Below are 26,611 nucleotides of genomic sequence, written 5' to 3' on the forward strand. Positions count from 1 at the left end.
TCCAACAACAACAGCATGTATATATGTATCATGTACGTTATACGTACTTTTGGTTGGGTGGCAATGCACTACGTACCAACGGCCAAAGTTTCAACAAGTTGCATGTACCTCACGAGAAAATCACTACCATCTATTAATTCCCTGATAGTACATTCTAGCTGGCTAGTACATATATGTATCATATGCTGCTGTGCGCAAGGCATTTGGTTTAAATACGATTGTTCGAAATACAGCACGTACGACACCAGTACGTATAGATCCGTACGTGTGGGTCGCTCAGGAATTCCGTTCAGAAACCGCATTATGTACTAGCTAGTACAATTATTAATTATCTGAATGTTTAGTACTCTAGCTAAAAGCTGCAAGAGGGCCGTGCGGTATCGTTACCTGGCACCTTTCTGGGATTTAAGTTTATAACAAGAATTAAGTATCAAGATGGCATGGCTTTTGGCGCCAGCGTGGCATGCTGGTATTTTTTTAATTTTCTTTAGCATTAAGTCCACTTGTTTTTGGCATCAAAACCAAGAAAAAACACGATTAGACCCACACCGACACGAGGAAATGTGACATTCTCTCGTCAGTAAGTTGTCTAGCTAGCTTCAGGTCCAACCAGATAGTCGACCGCGGGGGACAAAATCATGACATCTTGGCCGCTTTGAGACCGCGAGAAACTTGTGATGTCCGATTACAACAGTCGAGGGACGAAAAATATATAAAAAATTAAAAGACCATTTGCATATTTTTTAACAACTTGAGGATGCTTTACTCATTAATTTGTTTGATACAGCAAAATGCACTATACGTACTCGCAAGTCCTTAAAGCACCCACCTTATAATTTGTACCACTCACACGGTCACACCGTAGCTAGTCTAGCATTATTGTCCTTGGCTAGCTCTTTTTAGTATTAGTGTATTACCTTACCTATATAGCGAAGTTATGAGTTACGAGTACAAGAGAAACCTGCAGAGAGAGTACTGACCGTGACAGTGTGTGTAGTTCAAGGGACATGATGGACCAAAAAAGAAAGAGGCTCCAAAAGTACAGAGGAGGAAATGGATGGATGGGTGTGGTTGTCTAGTTGTCTGAGCCGTGCGTGCGTGTGATGTGAGAGTGATGACATGAGCAGCCGAGATTCATGACAGTGCGTGCAAAGGGAGAGATGGATGTCACTGTCACCATCACTCCCGGCCACTGTCACCATCACACTCTTGTACATATATACAGCAGAGCAGCTCATGCTGGAGCAGCTAGAGCTAGCTTTAGGCAGGTGATCGAAACTAGACAAAGAGGGAGAGAGCCATCCTCCTGCTTCCTTTTTGACTTGTTTGCCACATGTAGCTGGCTGGCTAGCTAGCTAGATTTCTTCTTCCTTTAGCTTGTACTCTCTCTGCCTTTCCGTTCGCCGTCGAGCTTTGTCTCTCTATATCTCCCCCAAGCTAGCTCGGTAGCCAGCCAAAGCCAAGAAGAGCTAGCTGCAAGAAAGGAAGAAGATGGGTAGGGCTCCATGCTGTGACAAGGGGAGCGTGAAGAAAGGGCCCTGGTCGCCCGAGGAAGACAGGAAGCTCAAGGACTACATCCACAAGTTTGGCACCGGCGGCAACTGGATTGCGCTCCCCGCCAAAGCCGGTATATATGTGTATCTAGATCAAGTTCAAGGTCGAATTGTTCCTCTATCTATATCTCCCTTCAGAATTAATTGATTGTGGATATGTGTGTTTTATGTTGCGATGGGGCCGGAGAGAAGGCCTGAAGAGGTGTGGGAAGAGCTGCCGGCTGCGCTGGCTCAACTACCTGAGGCCAAACATCAAGCACGGGGGCTTCTCGGACGAGGAGGACAGGGTCATCTGTAGCCTCTACGCCAGCATCGGGAGCAGGTGGTCCGTCATCGCGGCGCAGCTCCCCGGGAGGACCGACAACGACATCAAGAACTACTGGAACACCAAGCTCAAGAAGAAGCTACTACTCAACGTCATGAGCCACAGCCACAGCCAAATCAGGTCGTCCAAGGAGCCTCCTCCTCCTGCTGCTGCTGCTAATGTCGGGATCGGAGGAGCAGATGATCACCCACCACTCGCATTGTTCTCCCAGCTGCTGCTTGATCAGCAGCACTACCATAGCTCGTCGTCTCTCATGTTTGGAATTGGAGGCGACCACCACCATTACCAGCAGCAGCAGCAGATGGCGCCATCGTCGTCTGTCTTCCTCAATGACTTTGACCTCATGATCAGCAGCGGCAGCGGCAGTGATGGCCTGGAACAGAGCTCCATCTTCGCCGGCTTGCAGTTGCAGCAGCAGGAAGAACTTCCAGCTGCTGACGGCCTGATGCCTCAGCTGGATCATCATCATCATCATCACCATCACCGGCTTTACGCGTACGGCAGCAGCTATGTGGAGGATCAGCATGAGATGAAGCCGTTGGTGATTGCGCCGTCGACGGGTAGCTTCTTGTACGCTGCTGCCACGGCAACCCCAGGGACTAGGTACCAATATTAACTAGCTAGTAGTACGGTTTAGAGATAACCAGCCATTATGCTGCAGCCGATGCATGCATGCATTTGTATGATCAATGATGTGTGTTTGTCGTTTCTTTTGTTTTTTCATGAGGTGGAGTGTAATTTGGAATGCATGGTGTGTTTTGTTGGTACTTTTTAGAGTGGGTTGTAATGTTAATTCGACAAATATACTGGCAATTAAGTTAATTAAGCGTACTGGATACTTGCATATATACTAAATCCTTGCTTAAATATTACTCCGGTACTTTGCATGCATGTACTAGCAGAGTATGCGTACATGTAAATTAGTCGTTGCGTGTTTGAGGGGCCAGCTTAATTGAGCACTTGTGAAACTGGAGAGGAAATTGCATAAATTCATCTTTGGTCCCCTTGTCGTTGCAGAGAACACCCACTCGACGTCTTTTTGCACAAAACATCTCTAATCCGTTGCAGATAAATCCTAAACCGAGTTTTAGTCGTTAACGAGGTTTCTGACATGTGGGGCCCATCCATCAGTGAGCATTGCCATTGTCATCCTCAGGTTGCCACGGCTGAAGCGTTGCCGCTGCCTTCGGCGGCTCCTCCTCGCCTTGCCCTTCTTCTCTGCGTCCTCCTCTTGGGTCGGCGTTGTCGCAGCAGCCTCAATGGCGCCGTCGTCGACGATGTCGAAGGCACCCCGACGGCTTGGGCTTCTCCACCAGTTGAACGCCCGGAGCTACACCACGCCTTTGCCACCTGCGGCCTTGTCCCTGACGACCGCGCGCCGGAGCTCGCCCCGACGCCGCTCCGCCTCCTCCCTCGGTGCATCCCAGAACATGGACACGCTGAGGCTGATCATGCGCGGGGCGCGGCACCCTTGACCTGCTTGATCCTGTCCACGCCCGCCATTGCCGCCGCCTCGGCCCCGACTATGACCCACCTCTTACTCCGCTGGCCAAGCAGTCCAGGATGGCCGCCATGTCCTCCTCTCGCACTTGATTAGGTAGCTCTCTCCCGGCCATGCATGCGCCCAGCTGGTTTGTTTTCTTCAATTGGCCGTGAGCTGCTGCTGCTGCTAGGATTAGGGACGGCGGGTAGTAGCCGTGGCCGTGTTGCGGCACGTTGAAGCAGAGCTACAGGGCCTTGCACTGAAGCGGGTGTGAGTGGCGGTCTGACGGTGACGATGAGCTTGGCACTAACAGGTGGGCCTGGTCAGAAATCTCGTTAACGAGCTAAAACTCGGGTTAGAACTTATCTGCAACGGATTAGACGAATAGTAAATGTTTTACGAAAAAAAAAAGTCGAGTAGATATTCTCCGCAACAAGGTGATCAAAAATGAGCGGTTTGTGCAATTTCTTCCGGAACTGGAAGCAAGCAGAAGGAAAACTTTGGGAGCCAACGACTCAGCCAAGTGCATCTCTCTCGCCCTTTAATTTATCGATCGGCCTGATGGATGGATGGATGAAATGATATGTCCTGCTGTACGTACGTGACGACATGTTGACTAAAAATCTCGCTCTTCATCGATCGGTCAAGAAAAGACGTATGGTACCAGCTAGTGAAAAATATAGATCGAGATGGATGGGATGGATCGAAGCTAGCCAGGCGTGCGTGCGGATCGGCTATACAGCATTGCATACATATGGGTCGGGCATACCGATGTCCGTTTCTAGCTGATCGAGACTTCAAATCGAGCTCTCTCTCCGTCCCAAAATACGCGTGTCTAATAAAGTCTGTCATCAAATGTAAGCCGTGCAGGGACAGTACAGTACATGCAGGGCTTAATTTGCACTCTCCCATGGATTAATTCCGTCGCCTCCCGTACGGTACTTAACTTCTGTCAACAAAATCATCAATCCTAAAGGCAGTACGTACTCGTACGAATCAACAAATTAATCCATCCAATCCGTTTGCCGATGATCTGGGGTGCGTACGGGAGCTGAAAAGGAGACGTTATTGTGATATGGCAAAAAAACAAGGGGCACGTTCTTATTAATACCGGTAATAAATTATATGCATTTGATAGACTCCTTTCCGTTCAGAAATACATACAGATGGACATGGTCAACGTGCAACTTTGACCATTGTTTTCCACATCAACATGTTTCTCAAAATTTATGATACGGAGTAATACATTTTTCTCACAAGAATGATGTGATTCTTCGCATGCAACATGATGATGATGATGGCAAAATTTTCAAGTTACGAAAATAATGATGGATTCCCAGCGTGTCCGCTCTCCCCGGCCGTCCGTTGTTTGCGGTGAAGTTGGAGTTGTCTCGGCGTTGTCCAAGCAGTGGCGATGATAGTCAATGGACTTCTCTTTGCGACGATCTTTCCTGACACAAACCTTGCATAGCTCATCTGCTTCGACGGGTCACACTGCGGCAGCCACGATGACTTCCTCTATTAAACTACCTACTGTTTAAACATGTTTTCTGAATGCACGATTCAGTTCGCCATGTTTTGCAATGCAGCTAATTAATATGTTCGAGTTACACATGATAGTCGTTATTTTAGTCATGTTTAATATTTTAACATTTAATCATGAAAGTGTGAACAATTGTTCATGACACTGCTTCTCTTGTGTTGTGACTTGCGAGCTACGCTAGCTAGCAATTAGAAGAGCTGATAAGGCTGCAAGAGGTTAGCGCGACGGGGAAATCAGGAGCCGTTAATTGATGGATTAGTGTGGCGGGTGGGGTAAATTAATCCAGCGACTCCCAGTCACAGATTTTTTTTTATAATCACTGGTACAGTGCCCGTGCGTTGCCACGGGCTCTTAAACATGTGCACGCGAAAATTCATGTTTATACAAAACATAACAATATAATTGGACATTCAATCAAAATGATCTCGGGGCTGATGCTAGCGGCCGCGGCCACGGACATGGCACCCAGTCCACGCCGCCCGCCGGCCATGGCTGGCGTCAGAGCACGTGGTGGCGCAGTGCACGAGAAACCGTGCGGCGGTGTATAGCGCCGATCAGCCCTGGACCCCTTTGCTCGTCTCTTGCACAATAATCTAATCCGGCGCCGACGCGTATCGAGAGCGGTCACCATAGGAAGGTGTTGCGCGGGTAGATGAGTCGGCGGTGGCGGCCCGGGAAGGCAGCGCTGTGGGAAATATGAAAAAGAAGGTTCGATGGAGTGTAAGGAGACACGAAAAATCAGAACATGTACGGAAATTGATGCACAGCGGACGACGACGAAGGAAACCTTCATGCTTTTACTGTTAGGGAGGGATAGACTGAGACTGCAGAAGAGGAAAGTGAGAGAGGGCCGGGTTTTTAGGTCGATTGTGAGTAAATGGTTGGGTTTTAAATACAGCGCTGATCCAAAGACTTGGTTTCTTCCTCCCGGCCGCCCATGGTTTGGGCCGGCCCAAAACGGATTTTTCTTTTTTTACATGGTTTCCCATTTCAAGTTTCAACCCGCATCCGACGCTGTTCTGCACGTGCGTTCTGTGTTTGTGGCCAGATGAGGTAAGGGAAGCTTGAAAAAACTTAAAAAAAATGATCGGTGGCCGTTGCAGGAGAACGTACGGGTGACGTGGAGGCACCGTCGTCAGAGAGTGGACAGTGACAACACTACAACAGTCACAGGCGTTTTATCTGGCTTTTCTTTTGCGGGTAGACTTTCTTCTTCTTTTACAGGCCGGCCGTTTTATTTGCTTTGGTTTGATATGCCTTTTCCGTTTCTATATATCAAGTGTCACGACTTTGTGGTTTGAAAAAAAAAATGTCACGACTTTATCTAGACACACACTTATCTAGACGTGTTTAGGGTACATGTATATTTAGACAAAGTTACAACATTTAATATAAAACAAAACCACAAAGGGAGTATATAACTGCCGTGCTCGAGTACTTTTGATCCTTGTATGCATCCATCTTGCCGATCCGATCTTGTTGATTTGTTCGTCTCATCCTACGGCCATATGCCCATGCATATACATGTACCCGAAACACAGAAAAAGATCACCACACTCTTTTCAAGAAATTAATCACGATGCGTGCATGACCACGTATCTGGATATGCTGCACTTTTCTTCTCCTTTTCCTTCCAGTACGTACGTCCTCTTCGATCAGTTCGTCCCAGAATCCAGACTAGTTTCTTTGTTTTCTTCTTCACTGATACTTGCACAAAAGCTTACCCCATCCGGGCCTTGTTGAATCCCCCGGCGGCCCGCCTGCCCTCACTATACATCAAATACATGTATGCACGTACATGTATTTATGACCAATATGTAATCCCCCCCCCCCCCCCCCTCTCCATTTATCACTATACATCAATTTAACGCTATATATAGCTTCAATGGTGCTATATGCTCCTGGCCGTTGCATGCACCGAATGCACCAACTACTTGCCATACGTCTGCATATAATCTAGCACACGAATGAACTTCTGACTTAGTATGTCCAATGTACTACGGATGGAGAAGCGAATGGCTTTATTAGCTGCATCTGTATATTTATACTACGGAGTAGTATTATTAATGACAGCTATCGCCGCCTGCAGTGTATATATGCGTGTACAATGGCTTGCACCTGCATACTGCAGGCCTGCAGCCGCCTGTGTAGGACTGGTCTATGGATCCCAATTTACCACAAAACTAAAACAGCGCCCACTAGATCGATCGAGCCTGATTATTAGTTCCAGTTTGGGAAATTCAATCGACCAAAAACTGGATTAGCTCGAAAGCAAGTTTGCTAAGTCGGCCGGCCGGCCGGCCATGGGGAGCTTGAGCCTGGTGACGATGATGCGTGGGGCATGGCTGGCAGTGCGGCACTCGGTGGTGGTGCCGGCGCTGCAGGTCGCCGTGTACCTTTGCGCCGCCATGTCGCTCATGCTCTTCGTCGAGCGCCTCTACATGGGGCTCGTCGTTGCAGGGCTGTGGCTCCGGCGCCGCTGCAACCGCCGCCTGAACTCCGCCGCAGACGAAGACGATGACAAGAAGCTGATCATGGCGGATTCCGACGACCTGGAGTCCACCGGCGCAGACCGGCCCATGGTCCTCGTGCAGATCCCCATGTTCAACGAGAAACAGGTCAGTACTGCTAACTCCACACAACGGCTAGAGCAGTAAATGCAAACAGCTGCTTCTTTCTTGTATGATATGCATGACCACTCTGCTGTTAGTACTGCATGTTCGACCGATCGATCGGTCCCCATCACGTGAATTATGCATTGTCCTGCATATACTGTATGATTTTGTTTCTTCGCGTGTATACAAGGCTGTTTGATTAGGGCGTGCGTAGTATGTTGATGCTGATACCGGAAGAGGAAAAAAAAATACTACGAAAGAGTCAACTCTCTGGTAGTAGTAGCGGTCCTGATAGAATGACGACATGTAACGCGTTACTAAAATTATGTGCCAAATGCAGGTGTATCGGCTGTCGATCGGCGCGGCGTGCGGGCTGTGGTGGCCGAGCGAGAAGCTAGTGATCCAGGTGCTGGACGACTCGACGGACGGCAGCATCCGGTCGCTGGTGCAAGCCGAATGCTGGCGGTGGGCGAGCAAAGGCGTCCACATCCAGTACGAGAACCGGAGCAACCGGAGCGGCTACAAGGCCGGCGCCATGCGTGAGGGCCTCAAGAAGCACTACGCCAGGGGGTGCGAGTTCGTGGCCGTCTTCGACGCCGACTTCCAGCCCGACGCCAACTTCCTCCGCCGCACCGTGCCACTCCTCCAGACCGACCCGGGCGTGGCCCTCGTGCAGGCCCGGTGGCGGTTCGTCAATGCCGACGAGTGCATCCTCACCAGGATCCAGGAGATGTCCCTCGACTACCACTTCTCCGTCGAGCAGGAGGTGGGCTCTGCCTGCCACGCCTTCTTCGGCTTCAACGGGACTGCCGGGGTGTGGCGGGTCCAGGCCCTGGCCGATGCCGGTGGTTGGAAGGACCGGACCACCGTGGAGGACATGGACCTTGCCGTCAGGGCCAGCTTAAGGGGCTGGAGGTTTGTCTATGTAGGAGATGTTCAGGTCAGGAATGAGCTGCCCAGCACCTTCAAGGCTTACAGGTACCAGCAGCACAGGTGGTCTTGTGGTCCGGCAAACCTGATGAGGAAGATGTTCAGGGAGATCGTGGTCAGCAGGCAGGTGTCGGCATGGAAGAAGCTGCACCTCCTCTATGGCTTCTTCTTCGTCAGGAAGGTGGTGGCGCACCTTGTCACCTTCCTCTTCTACTGTGTTGTCATCCCAGCATGCGTGCTGGTGCAAGGGGACGTGCGCCTGCCAAAGTATGTGGCAATGTATGTCCCCGCCGTCATCACCCTGCTCAACGCCGCCTGCACCCCTAGGTCATGGCACCTGCTCGTCTTCTGGATCCTCTTTGAGAACGTCATGTCCATGCACCGCTCCAAGGCCACCATCATCGGCCTCATGGAGGCCAGCCGCGCCAATGAGTGGGTCGTCACCGAGAAGCTCGGCTCGTCATCTACTACTGTCACTGCAACGACAACCACCGCCGCCGCCAAGGGGAAGAAGAAGAGGGATCAAAACCAAAGTTTCCATGCTGCGGAGATCCTCATGGGCCTCTGCATGCTCTACTGTGCCATCTACGACATCATCTTCGGTCACGATCACTTCTATGTCTACCTTCTCATGCAATCCGCTGCCGCCTTCATCATCGGATTTGGCTATGTTGGGACTCAATAATTAGTCACATACTACAAGCTAGCTAATATGTTGGCTTGTATTCCATCTATATAGTTTGTTTCAGGACATTTTTTTTTTATCTTCGGCAGTTACTGTTGGTACATATGGCTCATATTCAGAAATTCGCTTGTACAGAAAGACAAAATGATTGCTTAACAATGGAAGATGATTAGAAAAAAGATCGGGCTATAGGTTTGGAACTTGGAAGTAAAACTTTCAGATTGATATGAATAACATGGGAAAGCAAATTTCACTCAACCATGGCAGGCATCGTACACTTCCTATATATATGATATGAATGACACAACTTCTTAGAATGTTGCAGAGGGAAGACTAACAGTGGAAGATGATTAGAAAAAAGATAGGGCTATAGGTTTGGAACTTGGAAGTAAAACTTTCAGATTGACTAACAGTTACTGCAACTCGCCTGCGCTGACCTCAAATTCTTCTCTGGTTGATAGTATCTTCACACGGACCATGCCTCGTTCCCACTCAGATTTGCCAACCAAAATCAGCCTGCTAGCATTTATCCTCTCTGCATGTTTGAACACCCTGCAGGCACAGTAGTAAAAAGCAATTACAGATAACAATATGGTAGCTGCAAGAACAGAATTCAATACGAAGTTTATAAAGAAATTTACGGAAGTTCTAAAAAAACTACTGAAAGTTATACCATTTAAGACGCTTGTCTTCTACAAGATCTACAGATCTGCCTTTCTTTCGCAGAGAGGATGCAACACTAGATGCTGGTTCTTCAAGATCCTCATCCAATGGGAAGACAATATCATCTATCTGACGTGATAGATCAGGCAGAAGACCCTTTTCTTTCAGCAGCTGACAGAATGTGAACATAGAGTTAGTGTTGCTGCCACTCAAACTGTGTCACAAATTCACACCTGCATGAAAGAACGGCATGGACTTATGCACCCAGTACTAGACACATAAGCTCATACTCAGCTTAATCAATTCTAGCCTGGCTTGTGCTATTCTGAACTTCTGAATTAGCACGCGTTTCTCGTATCTGTATTAAAATACTAATCCAAAAGGAACTTAAATTTGGACCAAACAATTTGCTTCACTCAACACAGAAAATAGAACCAGAGAAGGGATAAAACATATCATACTTCAACTATAACAGCATCTCCAAATCCAAAGCCACAGGCTGGTACATCTTCACTTCCAAATGTTGAAAGTAGCTTATCATACCTTCCCCCACCACAAATTGCTCTCAGTTCCCCTTCTCTATCGAAAGCCTGTAAACAAGCATCAAGAGAGTTCAGCATGAAACAAGGGTTGGTAACAAGAGAAAAATGGATGCCATAACAACATAAGTTATATGATTAGGACATCAATGTTAATAAACTTGTAACCTGCCATTTGCATTTACCTAACATGCTAGGACCATAATTTACAATACTCCCCAATTAATATGGAACCGAGGGAGTAACTAACTTGAGGAGCTAAAAACTACAATTCTACGTAAAATGAAACATAATCTCACAAAGAATTCTATGTAACTACAGAGCTTCCTGTTTCAAATATTGTTTTGTAAAATTGAATCATCATCATTTGTTGAAGATCAAGGATATATCATCAATGAAATATATCTCGTATAATTTGCTGATATAGATACTTTTGCTGCTTCTTAGCAGGCCTGCAAATTGTTGAACACAAAGATGCTATGATTTTTTTTAATTAAGAGATGCATCAACAACAACCTCGAAAACAACCCCTGTGTAGTATGCAAGGCCACGAACAACAGATGCATCGAAACAGATCCAATCAGCGTAACCATATTGCTCAGCAAATGAGAAGAGCTTCTTCAAGTCAGAAACAGCTTCAACACCAGGGCCTAGCACCTCTGCATGGGAGTATCAAGATATGAGACATGAACAGTGGGCCAGCTTGCTTCTCTCAGAGGATTCCACGATGGACTTTCCTTTCTTTTCTCAAAACATAGGCAAATAGGAATGACTTAAAGTTTGGACAGTATAAAGCCATGTTGAATACTAAAGCCAGAAGAAAACCTTCAAGTTTGGATAGTGACTTGAGAGAAAGCACTTCAATGATACCCTGTACAGCTTCAGACGACAGTCCAGTCGTAATTAGTTCCTTCTCAATATCTTCTCTACTCAGTTTTCCCAACTGCATAATTATAAAATCATGATGCAAGATAGGCACAGTACCAACATGAAGATAGCAAGAATTAATTACATAAACAACCAGGGGGGAATCGACCATGTGGCATGTATTAGCTACAAAGTTCCGTCTAATACAAAAACACTCAATTAAGTCCAGAAAAATATCTAATTGCCTGAGTATGAATTTGTTTTTTAGCTGTGGCATACCAAGAAAGGCAGCTGACTCATGTATTCTCATTGGAGCAAACTCCCAAATCACATCGTTATTCAAATTGTTTTGATGAATGCAGAATGCAATGGATGATAGTTATCCTAGAACAGCAGGCCCTACAGGAAACCACTGCTGTGGATGTCTCATACTTCATTAAACAATCTTTCAGAGAAAATGTCACCCATATTTTTTCAACACCCTCTGAACATTTTATAAAGTGTTGGTCCACGGATCAGAGTTCATGGATCAATTTGTAATGAGCTCAACAAGAGATCCTATTAGGCTCGTACTTCTATTTGAAATTTAACGCTGTTAACCTGCCAGCTACGAAGCTTCAAAAATAGTACAATGGACATGAAGACATCATTGTACAACAATCAGATTTCAAAAGGTAAATATTCATTAGCAGAATTTGGACATACTTTATCAACAATAACACAAACTTGAGTAAACAAGTGTTCTGGTATGGAGTACATATTCAACACAGCCTGAAGAACCTGGAGAAAACAGGGAATAGTCAGGCACACAACAGAGCTGCTAATAAAACATGCAGGGATTGAAGTAGTTATCAAGTGGCAGCCACAGGAACATTTGGGTTACACAATGGAGTTCCACCTCGTGAAATATAAAAGTGAAAAAGATACCAGTTTGTTCATTTTTCCATTACGCAAATCAACATGATAATGTATTAACTATGACAAATGGAATATTTAACCTTTAAAATAAATGGAATATTGACACAATTTGTTTACTTTTAGAGGACAAATGGAGGTAGATAAACTAAACCATAGACATAACTTTTTTGTTTGGAAACAACATTTGAGGATGGAAAGGTGAACTATATGAACAAAGAGTGATAGGTCACCTTTCGGCTGGACAGTCTGATCCCCACATCTGAGGATGTAATTCCAAGACGTTGAAACAAGAGAACAACAGCTTGAAGAAGTTCAGCCTCGGCCTGATTTTGAACAATGAGAAATCAATTGTGAATCATACAAGGTGCACACGATTGTAGCACATCAGCATCTTGAGTTGGTAAATTACATCAGGGGCTGCCAGAACGGACATACCCGAACTTTAGGCATACCAAAGATATCCATGTTCCATTGATAATGCTCACGCCGTCTTCCTCTTGTCATGCGTTCATATCGCCAGCATTGTCCTATAGTAAACCATTTCAGTGGAAGGGAGACTGATTTTCTAGACAGAAGAAAGGTAGGCGAAAATCAAACACTGGCGCAAAATTGGAAAAGGAAATTGAGTGAACTGAGATCGATATCTATCTTAGGTTGGGGGAACCAAACAAATCAGATGGAGAAACATAAACATATATACCCTTGCTTGATGACTAGGCGTGCGAGGGAAGGGGTGATTTCGGGTCTGAGAACAACACGGCGGCCCCCTTTATCCTCAAAGTTATACAGCTGCAGAACAGCCCAACCATCTCTAAGTAACAATGACATTGCATCGCATTGCATTGAGTATTTGAGGGTCCCGTTTAGGTTACCTGCTGCGTGATCTCCTCCCCGGCCTTGCGGATGAAGAGCGCCTCGGACTCCAGCACGGGGAAGTCCACTTCCTCGAAGGCCATCAAGCGGGACACCTCTCTGAAGTTGTCGAAGAGCCAGGTGCGGAGGCGCATGTCCTCCGGGGGAAAGTCCCTGGTACCCCGCGGCGGGTTCAACTCCACCACCCCCACGGAAGAAGCAGAAGAAGAAGAAGAAGAGTCTCCATGGGTCAGCACCGAGGAAGAAGACGAGGAGGAGGAGACGCAGAGGAGGCGGCGGGCGGGTCGAAGCGGGCGGAGCAGGAGGAGGTGGCGAAGCGACGCCGACGACGCGGACGCCATTCACTCCCGGCGGATTGGGGGTTCGTCCAAGCCAGGAGATGAGATAACAGTAGGAGGTTTTGTTCTGGGCCTGCCTCTCCGGCCCATTAAAGGCCCGAAACAGAAAAGCCGAGGGTAAATGTCGGCGGCGAGAAAGCTCCTCCTCCTTCCCCTGCTCGCCGCCGGCCGCAGATCCGTCCGCCCCTCGCAGCCTCTTCTCTTCCGGCGGTAAGTAACCACCTGTCCCAACGCACTGAAGATCCGAGACTGACACCATCTCTCTCAGCTCCTACTCTGCCGACAAGGCCGGAGAAAGCGCCAATCGCGGAAAGAGGTCGCCGGTACGGAGGGTCCTGTCGATTGGTGTCATCAGCCTCGCTGGTGGAGTCGCCCTCAGTGCCCTCAACGACCTCGCCATCTTCCATGGATGCACCAGGTCAGCCTGGTCACCTTCCTTCCTCTTTCCCCACACTTCCCTGCTTAGTAGTATCAGGCAAACTTGGAGACCTTGGTGCTCACTACCTAGCTACTCCGTACTTCTTAACATTTGCATTACGTTTGATGGGGATGACACGATGCCGGCTTAGATAGCATGTTCATGACCTTGGTTCTCTGTTTGAAATTTATCTGCCAATTGTGCTGAAAGGGAAAGAACTCATCATGCCAATTTCATTATTTCACAAACTTTGTTCTTTGATCACCTATGCAGACTGTAAATATTAATTTGCTGTTATGTTTGTGATCATGTATATGTTATCATCCATATAATATCCTATGTTTCTATCTGTTCAATCAAAACTCCACTTTATTCATGAACTTGTGCTCCCTGTATACGTCTGGGCCTTTTTTTCTGATGGGGTACAATTGGAGAAATATGCACTAAGAAAGCATCACCATGATGCTTTATTTCTTTTGTGATTAGTGTATGACACCATACATGTGGGCGTACTTTCAGGAAGGCCATTGAGAAGGCTACTGACAACCGAGTGGTTGTAGAAGCAATTGGGGTGCCTATAGTTAGAGGACCATGGTATGATGCATCTGTTGCTGTCGGTCAGCGACGGAGATCTGTGTTATGCACATTTCCCGTATCTGGGCCACAGGGGTCGGGGCTATTTCATGTTGAGGCCATCAGAAATGGAGGTTAGTTCTTATCCTCAAACTCTATTTGCTTCATCCATCTTTGTGAGCTATGGCTTCTGTTTTATTAGATTTATTCAGTTTTCTATCCTGTCGAGGCTGATGTTTGAAGTAAGTCTCGCATGTCATTTGTCTTGCAGAGGATGGTATGCTCTCATTTTTGCGGCACCATGATTGGGAGATACTTGTCATGGATGCTCATCTAGAAGCACCTTCGGATGATGGCAATCAGAAAACTATTATTGTAAACCTTACGAGCAGTGCTGATCGTCTATGATGGGACTGGTGGGGAATATGAAGGACTAAAGAGCTAGTTAAGCTATTGTCAAGAAAAAAAAGTGCTAGTTAGTTAGGCTAGCATCACTTGGGAAAGAAGAAGAATTTTGAGTAAGGTTTGGTTTGGTGTGTAGAAATGAGTCAAGAGGCAGATTCATCAGTCATGCTGCGCTGCGCCTATATATAATTGTGGTTTGTTGCAAGTTAATTGTCTATTCATAGGCGCAACGTGCATCTGCAGATAAACTGTATAATCTTTGAAACATGGGGAGTTCTAAAATTAGGAGCATTATGTGGGTTGGTTGTACCTGCATTTGCAGCCAGCCATTTACTTGTTCGCGATCGATCGCGTCGCATGCATGCAGGGGCGTTTCGGCCGGCCAATCACCTCGCCGGCCGTCGGCGCTGCCACCGTTCGGATTTGATTGAATGCTTGGGCAAATTCTTTCTATCGCTAGAATAGAATTTGCTCAAGCATTCGGTCGTCGTTCCTCTTCTCCCGATCCATTCGGATATAAATTGTGTTAACCAGAGGCAAGCAAGGTCGGATCGTCGGGCGACCGGACGGACGGTCGGTCGATGGGTATCTGGTGTTGCTTCCAGAAGAAGCAGCATCAGGATTGCGGCGGCGGTGGCGCACCGGCTGTCGCTCCAGCAGAGCCGCCGCCGTGTCATGCTCCGGCGACCGTTAGCCCTACTAAACGGCAGCAACCACGCGAGCAGGACGGCGGCGGCCTCGCCACCCTCGTCAACGAGATGGTCGCAGAATCCGGTAGGCATATCGATCTCTGCTTCCGTTTATGTTCAAATGAATTCCATGTTCTCGAGGGAAAAATAAGATGGGATTAATCAATGGATTGCACAAATTCAAATTCAAAATGCAGTGTCGTACCGGCACAACAAGGGGGTGGCGGACGAGTTCCTGGGGATGAACAAGGAGGCGGTGACGGCGCGCGCCTTCACCTACGGCGAGCTGCGGGAGGCCACGGGCGGGTTCCGCCCGGAGTCGATGCTGGGCGAAGGCGGCTTCGGGCCCGTGTACCGCGGCCGCCTCCGCATCCCCCATGGCGGCGGCGAGACCAAACCCGTAACCGGGGAGGTGGCGGTGAAGCAGCTGGACCGGAACGGGCTGCAGGGAACCCGGGAGTTCCTGGTGGAGGTTCTCATGCTCAGCCTCCTCAAGCACCCGCACCTGGTAACCCTAATCGGCTACTGCACGGACGCCGACCACCGGATGCTCGTCTACGAGTACATGCCCCACGGCTGCCTGGAAGACCACCTATTAGACCTCCCTCCTTCTTCCCCGGGGCTCGACTGGAAGACCCGGATGCGGATCGCGCAGGGGGCGGCCCGTGGGCTGGAATACCTCCACTGCGCGGCGGACCGGCCCGGCCCGCCCGTCATCTACCGCGACTTCAAGGCCTCCAACATCCTCCTGGACGGGGCCTTCCAGGCCCGGCTCTCCGACTTCGGGCTCGCCAAGGTCGGGCCCGTGGGCGACAAGACCCACGTCTCCACCCGCGTCATGGGCACCTACGGCTACTGCGCGCCCGAGTACGCGCTCACGGGGAAGCTCACCACCATGTCGGACGTGTACAGCTTCGGGGTCGTGTTCCTGGAGATCATCACGGGCCGGCGGGTCATCGACTGCGCCAGGCCGCGCGACGAGCAGAACCTGGTCCAGTGGGCCGGGCCCAGGTTCAAGAACAAGCGCCGGTTCAGGGAGATGGCCGACCCGCTGCTCCGGGACGCGTATCCCACCAAGGGGCTCTACCAGGCGCTCGCCATCGCGGCCATGTGCCTTCAGGAGGACGCCACCATGCGGCCCGCCATCAGCGATGTTGTCACCGCGCTCGAGTACCTCACCGGGGCTTCTCAGGCTCCGGCTCCTCCGCCACCGCCCGCCGGTGAGGACGACGGCGCAGCTGCCGGCGCCGGCGCAGCGGAAGTAACTAGCGGTAATTAATTAAGCGTGGCGAAGCATTCCAGCCACAGGGACGGACGACATGCAATTGATTAAGATGCAATTAACTGGATGCACGCATGTTTTCTTCTTCTTCAACTAATTCTGAGATGCAATGCAATACGCATGCATGTTGATTGCTAGTCCGATTATATATGCAAAGTATAGACAGATAGCTAGAACACTTGGCTTGTTTTGTTTCTGTTCGTCTAAAAACGTGCCTCAATCCGTTCACATATTCCCATGTCTGCAGTGGATACGTCGACGTCGTTCTATGGGAGAATAAGCCTGCTCGGCTCTTTCCTGCCTCGACCTTCTATCCAAAGTCCCTAAAACTCACACGAAGAGATTGGAAATTTGGTGCAGAGCAGAACTCTGCTGCGTTTTTTCTCGATCTTTTCTTTGCTTTTTTTTTGCGGGTAGATCTTTTCTTTGCTTTAAACATAGACAGACGCCTGCTTTTGTTAGAAATACCAGTCGCCTGCTTTTGGCCTTTAAAACAGGCGCCTGATATTTGTTGAGAATCAGTCGTCTAGTTTTGTGGCTAAAACCAGTCAAATCTGGTATGGCTGGCCGATTGAGCAAACAATTAAAATGTGCTCTCATCTAGTGCCCAAAAAACCAAGATGCTTTGGCGGCAAAAACACAGTTCAGGTTTGCTGTGCAAAGGGTTTAGGACAGCCCAAAAATTTGACAAAGCAAATACAAACTAAAAATAGCATTCATCGTTGCGTAATGTAGACATAGGCAAAACTTAGATGCTGGCTTCAATTACAGTAGAAATTCCCCTCAAGAAAATAAGAGCTACATCAGCATCCATACACACACATTATAGAACCAACAAGCAAAACACCCCATTCAACGTTAGGGAGCAGAACCAGAAACTTGCATACTCAGTTCATTTAGACTACCAGGTTTTACTACAACAATAAAGCAAGACCATAAGCAGTGGGTAACCATATGAACAAAACACCAAAAACTCCAACAGACAAAGATCATTGAGATGACATACCTTACAGCTTGTCAACACTCACAATCAGGCGCGTCGATGCCTTGAAGATGATGACAGAAATGAGCTCATTTATCTTTAACTTAGTTTTGGAAGTGAAATGTTTCCACATAGTAGATCCTGTTGTAGCCATACGACCATCAGTGTCAACACGAAACTGAAATGGTTCTTCACACTCTGGCTCCCCCACATATACTAGCATTTGACCTCTCTTTTGTGTCCTAAGAGCAGATGTGATTGGTTCAGGAAATTTCTGAAATAAAACTAAAAAACCATTACTAGACCATGTTGTAGGGTTGCAACACTAAGGAAAGATCCAAAAAAGACATAAATTAGCCCTACATAACACATAATGGCATTTGAACAGTTTGCATGTACTACAAAAGTTTCCACTAACTAGAAGCTACAAAAATGCACCATCTCAGATCATGCAATTGTGGTGGCTGGATATTACAAAAGCTACTGATTGCAATAACCAGAAACTATAATTACACCCACTCAAAAATCATGAAATTAAAGGGTGTCTTGGTAAAAAAAAAACAGGGGTACCTATCTGGCCACAGAAAATAGTACTTATAAGATTGTGGCAGAAATAAGAATCTAGAGACTTCAGAATTTTTTTTAAAAAAAACAACAGCATCTAAATAGATTGCATGTACTCCAAAGTTTGCACTAACTGCAAGCTGACAATACGCCAAAGCAAATTGTGGTACAAAGGCACCAGAGATTTGCACTAGCTAGAAGGTATAAATTGCACACAATCAAAATCATTTAATAACGAAAAAGGTTGTCTTAGCAAATTAAAAACAGGGGCTAGCAGGCTGGAACCAGAAAAACTTGATTAGTATATTGTGCGCAAAAAAATGAAATCACAACTTTCAAAAGCTATAAAAAATCCCAAAAATGCCACCATAGGGCAATTGCACTAACTAGAATCTTCATTTGCGCCGTCCCCATCTATTGCAATCCTAGTTGCTAGGAGTTGCAAAAAAAATCCTTATTGCAATAACTATAAGATATAATTGCACCCTAGAAGGACAATCAAAAAAATCATGAAGCTCCTGTTTTGCACTAACTAGAAGCTATAATTGCACACAATCAAATCGTGAAATTACGAAAGGTTATCTCAGCAAATTCAAAACCGGGGTGCTCTATCAGGAAACAAAAAATCTTCCTTAGTAAATTGCACTAAGTGGAAGCTAGAATTGCACGATCTGAAAAACGTGCAATTCCAGTGACCGCATGGTGCAAAGAGCCTGATTTTAATAACTACAAAAGGTTATAGATGCACACAAATAATAATAATAAATACTACAAGATTGCAATGATTGGAAGCTAGAATTGAAACATCTCAAAAATCATGCAATTCTGCTGGCTGCGTGGTGCAAAAGAGCCTGATTTGCACTAACTAGAAGCTATAGTTCCACACAATCAAAAATGATGAAACTAAATAAGGTTGCCTTAGCAGATTAGCACAAGCTATTTTTAAAAAGCTATCAAGCATCCCAAAGTACACACATACAACATATTGGCAGGTTAGCATAAGCTACGGGATTGCACTAAGTTTGGTCTAGAATTGCACCATCCAAACCAGTGCAATTGCAAAAAACCAGACAAATAGCCGTTGAACAAATTGCATAGAATACAAAAATTGCACTAGCTTGGAGGTAGAATTGTGCCATCCTAGATCGTCATTTCTAGCTGCTGTGGGAGTGCAAAAACTCGTGATTGCAATAATTAAAAGCTATAAGTACATCCCAAAAAAACTCATTTCACAAACTTTAGAACCCATCAAACATCCCAAGTAAGGTCGCATTGGGGGCAGATGTGCATAAGCTACATGATTGTGCTGGGTAGGATCTAGAATTGCAGCATCCCAAAAATCATGCAATTTTAGTTGTTGTGTAGTGCAAAAGCGCCTGATTGCAATAACTACAGGCTAATTACACCCATACAAAATCAGAAATAAAATAAAAAATACAGTATTATCTTAACTAGGAGCTACAATGACACCATCAAAAGCCAATGTAATTGTAGTTGATGCGGGGGTGCAAAAAACTACTAATTGCAATAGGTTTGAAGGGGCCACTATGAACTGGATGTGCTCATTAAATAACAAGACAATTTAATAAGGAACAACCCAATTAATAACTATACGACATGTAATACGGAACCCTAGACAAAAGTAAGAAGGAACATCGAGGAAGAACACAGCTCCCCGACACGCAGAACAGCTGCGAGGTTTATGGCAGCTGTCAGAGACTAGAGAAGAGAAGAGGAAGAAGAAACCCAGGGGGACTGCAAGATATCAAGCCATACTAACCTCATCAAGCAGGCGCAAGGGTGTGTTTTCCTTCCTCCATTGTTCTTACTGGTTTTATCTCCCTCTGTGGCTGCAACAAAACATGGGGGACACATAGAGTTTGATCTGATTGAACATCTGATTGAACTGCAAGCAAAAACATGTGTAATAAGTACAAATATGCTTACAAATTTGATTTACATACAAATTTTAGTGATCCTATGAGCTTACATATGTCTAGAGATGCACAGCAAAGCAAGATTGGAGGCAATCCCCACCTTTCAGATCAGGTAACAATGCACCCCTTATAATATGATATGTTCAAATCCACAAGGATTTAGAATAACAAAACCTCATTAAAGAACTGTCCAGCAAAACAAAACTAGCGCTATAGCTGCTCCCCTTATAGGCATTTACTATATTGATGTTAAAGTGGATTTCTGAATGCAAATGTTCAGAACTGTCTAGCAAAACAAAACTAGCGCTATTAGTAGGGACAAGAAACAGGGCTCAATTTCTTGAACCAGCAAAAACTAAAATTGATTGAACATATGCAGAGTTTAAAGCATTCTATGGCAGGTTGTAGTCTCAGTCAACTTCCAAAACTATGGAGAAGAAAACTCTCTCCAAAGCTCACACACTCTCTAGCCATGGAGAGAACTCTACAACTCAAAACCCTGCACAAACTGAAACAAAAAGATTCTTAGCCTGAACCTGAACCGATACAAATGTCCCAATCTAGGTTTAATATAGATTTTGGCTTTAGCTTCAGCCTGAATGCCAGATGCCAGCCTGCACTAATTTCATGATTCCTACCTGATGTTGTTACTTCAAATTACAAAAAGAGAGTTGGAAGAAATCAAATTCAGGCTAAGAATTAGCTGTCAGCTAAAGCCTGAATGACAGATGCAAGGGTAAGGAAACTAATTGATTGATAAATCGACAAAAGTCTAGGAAAGCCATATCCTGGAAAAGTCAAGAAACAACTCAGAAAGAATTTTACAACAGAATGATAAAGACTTCTAATAGAATATAAAACAAACCATATCCTGATAATAAACATGGCTATTCAAGAAACAAGACTGATAATACAAAACAAGTGCAATTGCAAGTAGAAATGAATGTGATTGCAGTAGGAGTATAGTGAAAAACAAACAAAATGCAGTGCAACTTTCCAGAACAGGGGCAAAATCACAGTACTCAGGATCAGGTTGTGAAATAAAATCCTCCTCATTAGATCCAGTGTCGCTGTCAGGAGAGAAAACATGCACGTCAAACACCGGTGTTCAAAAAAATTCTGCTAAAGTACTTAAAACAGTGAAAGCCCTCATCAAACCACTTCAGTTTTGTTGTAATCAAAATTAAAAAATGTTTAAAACAGAACACGTATGACAAAAATGCAGCAGATACAAATGACCCTATGTATATAAAATGATGATTTGTATAACACAAATTGGTTGGCACTCATGGTAGCCAATTCTAACCAGAACACACCCGACCCACTAGCATTTGAACTAAACAAAACAGGTACGGCCCATAGTTTTCAGTAAAGTAACCATAATGAGCTTACAGGACCTAGAAAGTGCTTAGGAAAGGCTAGAATCCAAAGCAGTACTAGCTAAAAAAGTATGGGTTGAATTGCAATAGCATAGAACCATAAAATGACCATGGAATGATTTACTAGTTCCAAAAGTACATAAGTTAGATTACTTGACAAAGCACATATCTCGAATATACATGAACTCGCAGTGGGCATGACTAGGGTATATGTAGCAACATGACAAATGTTGACACTGACACTCCTGCTAACTAAAAACACGACAAAATCACCCCTAATAATAGACAAATTAGAGGCATGAGCCACAAAAAGGGGACATATCCACATCATATCTACCTGGGTAAAGCTCCACAGTACAAAATTGAATCAAAATTAGTCATGAATCTGCCATTAAAAGTGGATAAAATTGGCGAAATGCACACTACTACGGCTAGCCGACCATCAATCAGAAAGGGTCACAACCTGCAGGAGAACACAAAGGAGCGCCAAATATCGTTACTGACGGCCCGGGCGACAGATACCTGGTATGGATGCTATGCCCCAACGTCAACCACCCACACCAAATTCCCCATACCACAGCGACCCAGAAAAAATGCCGGCTGAGAGCAACCACGAGAGACCACACATTTTCACCAGAGACAGACTACTCACCACAGGGGAAGAAAGCTCTGTAGTCGACGAGAAAGATGGAAAAGGGCGCCTAGCTCTGCTGCTGTCCTAAAGCACAAATCAGCGAACTAATAGAAGATACATTCATATTTGGTCAAATTTGAGACAAGTAATATGAGTCGGAGGAAGTAGTTCTTTTCACGTTTTCTTCCCTCCGCCTCCCGCTCAATCTTGTTCTTCTTTTCCTCTCTGTTCATGGTGTATTTTCGGGTTGTTTCTCTCGACTTCTTATTGGCGATAAATAGCTCGACGCGGCTTTTTCATCACATACATGTGAGTGATCAGACGGCAGCAAGTGGTCCAGACATAACGCCTCGTTCCAGCACGCCGGCGTGCGTGAGCAGCGCCCACAGGTGCGTGATGAACTCCCCTCCCCTCGCCACGGCCTCCAGGTGTTCCCGGGCCTCGGCGTCATCGCACGGCGCGATGTACAACACCATCTCTGCCCAGAAATCAGAGAGCACTTTCCACCGCAGCGCCGGCCCTTGGATTTCATCAATCAGCTTCCTCTGCCCAGAAATCAGAGAGCCCTTGGAAGCTTGTCATCTGATAGGACACCGATGTCGAGAGATGGCATCCCAGACAGCAAATCAGCAGCCCTGTCACTTCTCTTGTTCTACTACTACTGCATGCTGGCTTCCTGGCGTCAGTTTAGACTGCTGTGTGTTTTTGTATATCTTGAGGGTCTGAACTATCATTGCCCCTGGGTTGCCCGGATCGCTGGGAAGAAGCATCGTGTTTGTCTACAGTTTGACAACATGCATCAGTACGATAGTTAACCATCAATAACAGTAGACAATTCAACTATATACCGTCTCACATTTTTAGCCAGATGAGCAAAAGCTTTGATGTACTGTTCAGCAATCCTCAAACTAGCAGCCTACAAAAGCATCAAGGTAAGTTTTGTTAGGAAAGAAAGACCACCAAAATCTTACTTAATGATCAACTGTTCCATTAAAAAAAACTAGAGAATGGGATACCTTGATGCTGCCTTCAGTTTTAAAGGACTCCGAGACCATTTTTATTCCTTTAGCAGTGGCTTCTGACTTAGCAAGAATTGCTTCAGCTTCACCTGATGCCCATATTGAAAAACAAGAAGCATAAGCGTAAGAGGCAACGTTTTTTGGTTCAATACGGATACGGAGGGTAACAATCACAATATGTTCAAGCAAGGAATAGCAGAAACAAAAAGATTTTGAGTTTGTGCATTGCAAAGGAATAGTCCTTAGTATAGTAATCTTGTGCTAACAAACAAACAATTGGAACTGAATATTAGTGCTAAAATTCAAGTGTGACCATACTTGATTGTTTTATAAAATTCATAATCATAGGTTATATGTCCCTAACTCAACTTCCATTTTATAGTACTACATCAGGTTCAATCCCCTCGAGTGAGGGGAAAAAATGCATGCCAACAGATGCGACTAGAAAGATTGATTACTTGTCATTATTTTTAGTCCTAACAACAGTTTCGAAAAATTGTAGGACAAGCAAGAACATACAAATGCAGCAAAACTAAGTCTTTGCTATTTTAATGGAAGGATAGCATGTTACAAGTGAAATTTATAATGTTTTCCCGGTTAAAAAATAAAATCTATATGTAAGCTTCTTCTTTTTGCGGGGGAATGCTATACGTAAGCTTTCGGCAAATTAAGGTTCGAAATATGGATAAGGCAAAAGAAAAAGCTGAGCAGGCAAGATATTTCGGACTCTGCAGAGCAGGATGACATTACAAAGTAACTTTAGCCAAACAGATGTCACGTACCCTTTGCTCGATTTCCCTGGTCCAGCATAGCCCCTGACAGAACAAACATAGAGTTAAATCTTTATTTTACTGTGCCAAAAAAGGCTATTTGTAGGAACTCATTTTCCCCGAAAGTGTGTCTGCCATACAAGTTAGGTCTCATGAAAAGCAGCCATCTAGAACACTAAACATCAGGTAGCAGGATGCATTGTGCAACTTACCACATAAAAAGAGGGTTCCTAAACCGAACGAAAGTTTCAAATTAATAGAAGTTAAAAGTATCCACTACCTTCTGACTCAAGGATTTGAGCACGTTTTTTGCGTTCTGCTTCAGCTTGCTTCTCCATAGCTGCCTTAACCCCAGGTGGAGGAGATATGTCCCCTGCATAAAAGTGAACAGTTTGTATTAGCAATGTCAATGTGATATAATAGTTGGATATTTATGTCAAGTCAAGAAACCTACTGATCTCATAACGAAGACACTTCAAACCCCAGTCAGCTGCTGCCTCATTTATAGACCTCTGCCGAGGTAACAAAACAGGTCGTTAGATGAATGTTCTGTTGGCCGGTCATGAAAAGAGAAGTGGTACGAGGTATGTACCACAATGTTGTAATTTAGTGTATCCCTCTCCTCAAAAGTCTTGTCCAAGGTAATTTTGCCGAGTTCACTCCTCATGGTTGTCTGTGCAAGCTGGGTAGCTGCATACATGGGATTCTCCACACCGTATGAAGCCAGGTAGGGATCAACAATCTGGCAGGGAATTCAACTTGTGTAAGCTAATCAAAACTTCCTACCTAGCACATCTATCGAAATGCTCCACTGTGTCATGGTGGTAAAACAAAAGAAAGAAATACTGTCGATCGGACCTTAACGTAGAGCACTCCTCCAATCTGGATAGAGACGTTGTCCCTGGTAATGGCAGACTGGTCAGGAATGGGGATCGTCTCCTCCTTGAGGGAGTGCACGTAGGCGATGCGGTCGACGCCGGGCATGAGAAGGTGGATCCCGGATGAGAGGGTCTTGAGGTACTTTCCAAAGCGCTCCACCACGAACGCCTTCTTCTCCGGCACGATGCTCAGACCCAGGTTCACCGGAGTGGATGACGAATCGTACCTTTTTTTATTTGTATCACCAATTCATCGAATAAAATAAAATTGACAGGGGAAGCGGGCAGAATCGGTGGATCGATCGAAGAAACCTTGAAGGGTCGTCGCGGGAGCTGTAGTTGGAGGCGGCGGCTCCTCGGTACCAGCGGCCCCCTTGCCCCAGCGCCGCCGGGTTGGAGTCGAGGCTGCGCAGGAGGCCGGAGGCGGAGCGCCGCGCGTGCACCAGCCGGGCCGCCGCCATCTAGTCGCTTGAATGGATGGATGATGGTTGGGGATCTGACGGCTGCCGATTTAGGCGCTTGTTCGGTCAGCGATTTACCCGTGGGGGTTGGCAACCTGACCATTAGATCATTTGAAAACCTTTTATCTGATCCTTTTGTTTAGCTATACCGTGCACACGGAGGGTTTCTTTCGCATAAACAAAAAGAAAACACAGGAACAAAAAAGAATGTAAGATTTGAAATACCGTGTAACATGGATTCATCGTACAAGTTTAGTACACAAAAAAAAATTGCAGTAGAGTTTTCGGATAGTTCATAATAAATGAACACATGAGTTTGGAGTTTTTGGATAATTCACCCGAAATGAACACATGTATTCCATGAGATTTTGTCAACTCCGTTTATATGGTTCAAATAGCTCTTTCACGAACAAATCCTATAGATTAAAATCCTCCAAAATTCATTTCAAAAGACTTCTCCTCGAACGAAAAGGGAACATGAGGGTTCATTCAGTTTGGAGTTTTCCTATATGAAATTCAGAGGATCGAGAGTACGCGCATTCGTCTGTGATAGCTTACAAATCCTTTTTTATTTCATGTGTTTTTGTGAAAAAGAAGAACATTAGGTTAAACATCTTTTTTTATTGGGAATAAGGCATGACGTTCTTGTGTAGTGTTTGGTTGGTACAAAATAGTGAAATATTATAATATAATGGTTCCAGATTTGAGCATAATTCTATTTTTTGTTCTTATAATATATGAAAATGGAATGGAAACATCTGATTCCCCGTAAGGGAATATTGTTCTAATATGCCTAATGATCTCATTACTATAAAAAATTGTAGAAATCAGTTGGTCCAAATGGAACTAATGGTTTGTTTGGTTCGTAGAATAGAGAAAACTGTTCGATTTCATCCATTCCATCTTTCATGCAACCAAACACAATGACAACTGCTACAAACTATCAAAATCATACATTCTTCTCTTTTCCTATATTTTATTTTCATTCAAACCGGATGAGCCCTCTCATCCTAAGTTTATGTTAGATTTCCCGTGAAATTGAAGTCAAGGGGTTCACAAAATTTTCTACCACGAGAATCCAATGATCAAAAGAATATTGCGGGTTGTGTGCATCGATCGATGTAGAGGTTCCCTCATTTTCGAAGAAAAAAATGGACCGCAAAGATTTTCTTTGAAAACTTTTGATCCTTCCAAATTTCTTTTGTAAATCTTGCAATCCCTAGACGGCGAAGTATCCGGTGAAAACTCTCATTCAGTGCAAACCGTGAAAACTTCATAAAACCATGTT

General features: G+C 45.5%; 6 protein-coding genes across 6 annotated transcripts; 4 read left to right on the top strand and 2 right to left on the bottom strand.

Moving 5' to 3' along the window:
- The first annotated feature begins 1,206 nt into the window (after nt 1–1,206).
- On the top strand, nt 1,207–2,700 carry LOC100831769 (transcription factor RAX2). The gene is made up of 2 exons (XM_010241160.3): nt 1,207–1,627; nt 1,746–2,700. Exons 1-2 carry the CDS (start codon nt 1,492–1,494, stop codon nt 2,492–2,494), a joined length of 885 nt encoding a protein of 294 aa, XP_010239462.1. The 5' UTR covers nt 1,207–1,491; the 3' UTR covers nt 2,495–2,700.
- Nucleotides 2,701–7,207: 4,507 nt separating this feature from the next.
- Nucleotides 7,208–9,514, top strand: LOC100836506 (mannan synthase 1). Its single transcript, XM_003578659.4, has 2 exons — nt 7,208–7,522; nt 7,860–9,514. The coding sequence occupies exons 1-2, from the start codon at nt 7,208–7,210 to the stop codon at nt 9,132–9,134; spliced, it is 1,590 nt and encodes a 529-aa protein (XP_003578707.1). The 3' UTR covers nt 9,135–9,514.
- LOC100835894 (histidine--tRNA ligase, chloroplastic/mitochondrial) lies at nt 9,336–13,393 on the bottom strand. The gene is made up of 10 exons (XM_003578657.4): nt 12,994–13,393; nt 12,822–12,910; nt 12,557–12,686; nt 12,352–12,444; nt 11,909–11,983; nt 11,162–11,279; nt 10,853–10,995; nt 10,259–10,387; nt 9,808–9,968; nt 9,336–9,686 (listed from the first exon to the last, which is right to left on the bottom strand). Exons 1-10 carry the CDS (start codon nt 13,333–13,335, stop codon nt 9,548–9,550), a joined length of 1,419 nt encoding a protein of 472 aa, XP_003578705.1. The 5' UTR covers nt 13,336–13,393; the 3' UTR covers nt 9,336–9,547.
- An 11-nt stretch (nt 13,394–13,404) lies between these two features.
- LOC100836817 lies at nt 13,405–15,053 on the top strand. Its single transcript, XM_003578660.4, has 4 exons — nt 13,405–13,542; nt 13,601–13,750; nt 14,270–14,457; nt 14,595–15,053. Exons 1-4 carry the CDS (start codon nt 13,454–13,456, stop codon nt 14,729–14,731), a joined length of 564 nt encoding a protein of 187 aa, XP_003578708.1. The 5' UTR covers nt 13,405–13,453; the 3' UTR covers nt 14,732–15,053.
- A 147-nt stretch (nt 15,054–15,200) lies between these two features.
- Nucleotides 15,201–17,543, top strand: LOC100832072 (probable serine/threonine-protein kinase PBL23). Its single transcript, XM_003576846.4, has 2 exons — nt 15,201–15,502; nt 15,615–17,543. Exons 1-2 carry the CDS (start codon nt 15,310–15,312, stop codon nt 16,694–16,696), a joined length of 1,275 nt encoding a protein of 424 aa, XP_003576894.1. The 5' UTR covers nt 15,201–15,309; the 3' UTR covers nt 16,697–17,543.
- Nucleotides 17,438–25,389, bottom strand: LOC100832370 (stomatin-like protein 2, mitochondrial). The gene is given in 12 exon segments (XM_024462687.1): nt 17,438–17,613; nt 17,706–17,955; nt 20,026–22,847; nt 22,849–22,974; nt 23,052–23,111; nt 23,212–23,303; nt 23,997–24,029; nt 24,265–24,357; nt 24,439–24,496; nt 24,577–24,726; nt 24,843–25,089; nt 25,175–25,389. Coding segments are annotated over 10 exon segments (1,104 nt in total). The 5' UTR covers nt 25,324–25,389; the 3' UTR covers nt 17,438–17,613; nt 17,706–17,955; nt 20,026–22,751.
- Between the last annotated feature and the right edge of the window lie 1,222 nt (nt 25,390–26,611).

Source organism: Brachypodium distachyon, chromosome 4 (genome assembly GCF_000005505.3).
Source record: "Brachypodium distachyon strain Bd21 chromosome 4, Brachypodium_distachyon_v3.0, whole genome shotgun sequence".
Taxonomy (NCBI): domain Eukaryota; kingdom Viridiplantae; phylum Streptophyta; class Magnoliopsida; order Poales; family Poaceae; genus Brachypodium; species Brachypodium distachyon.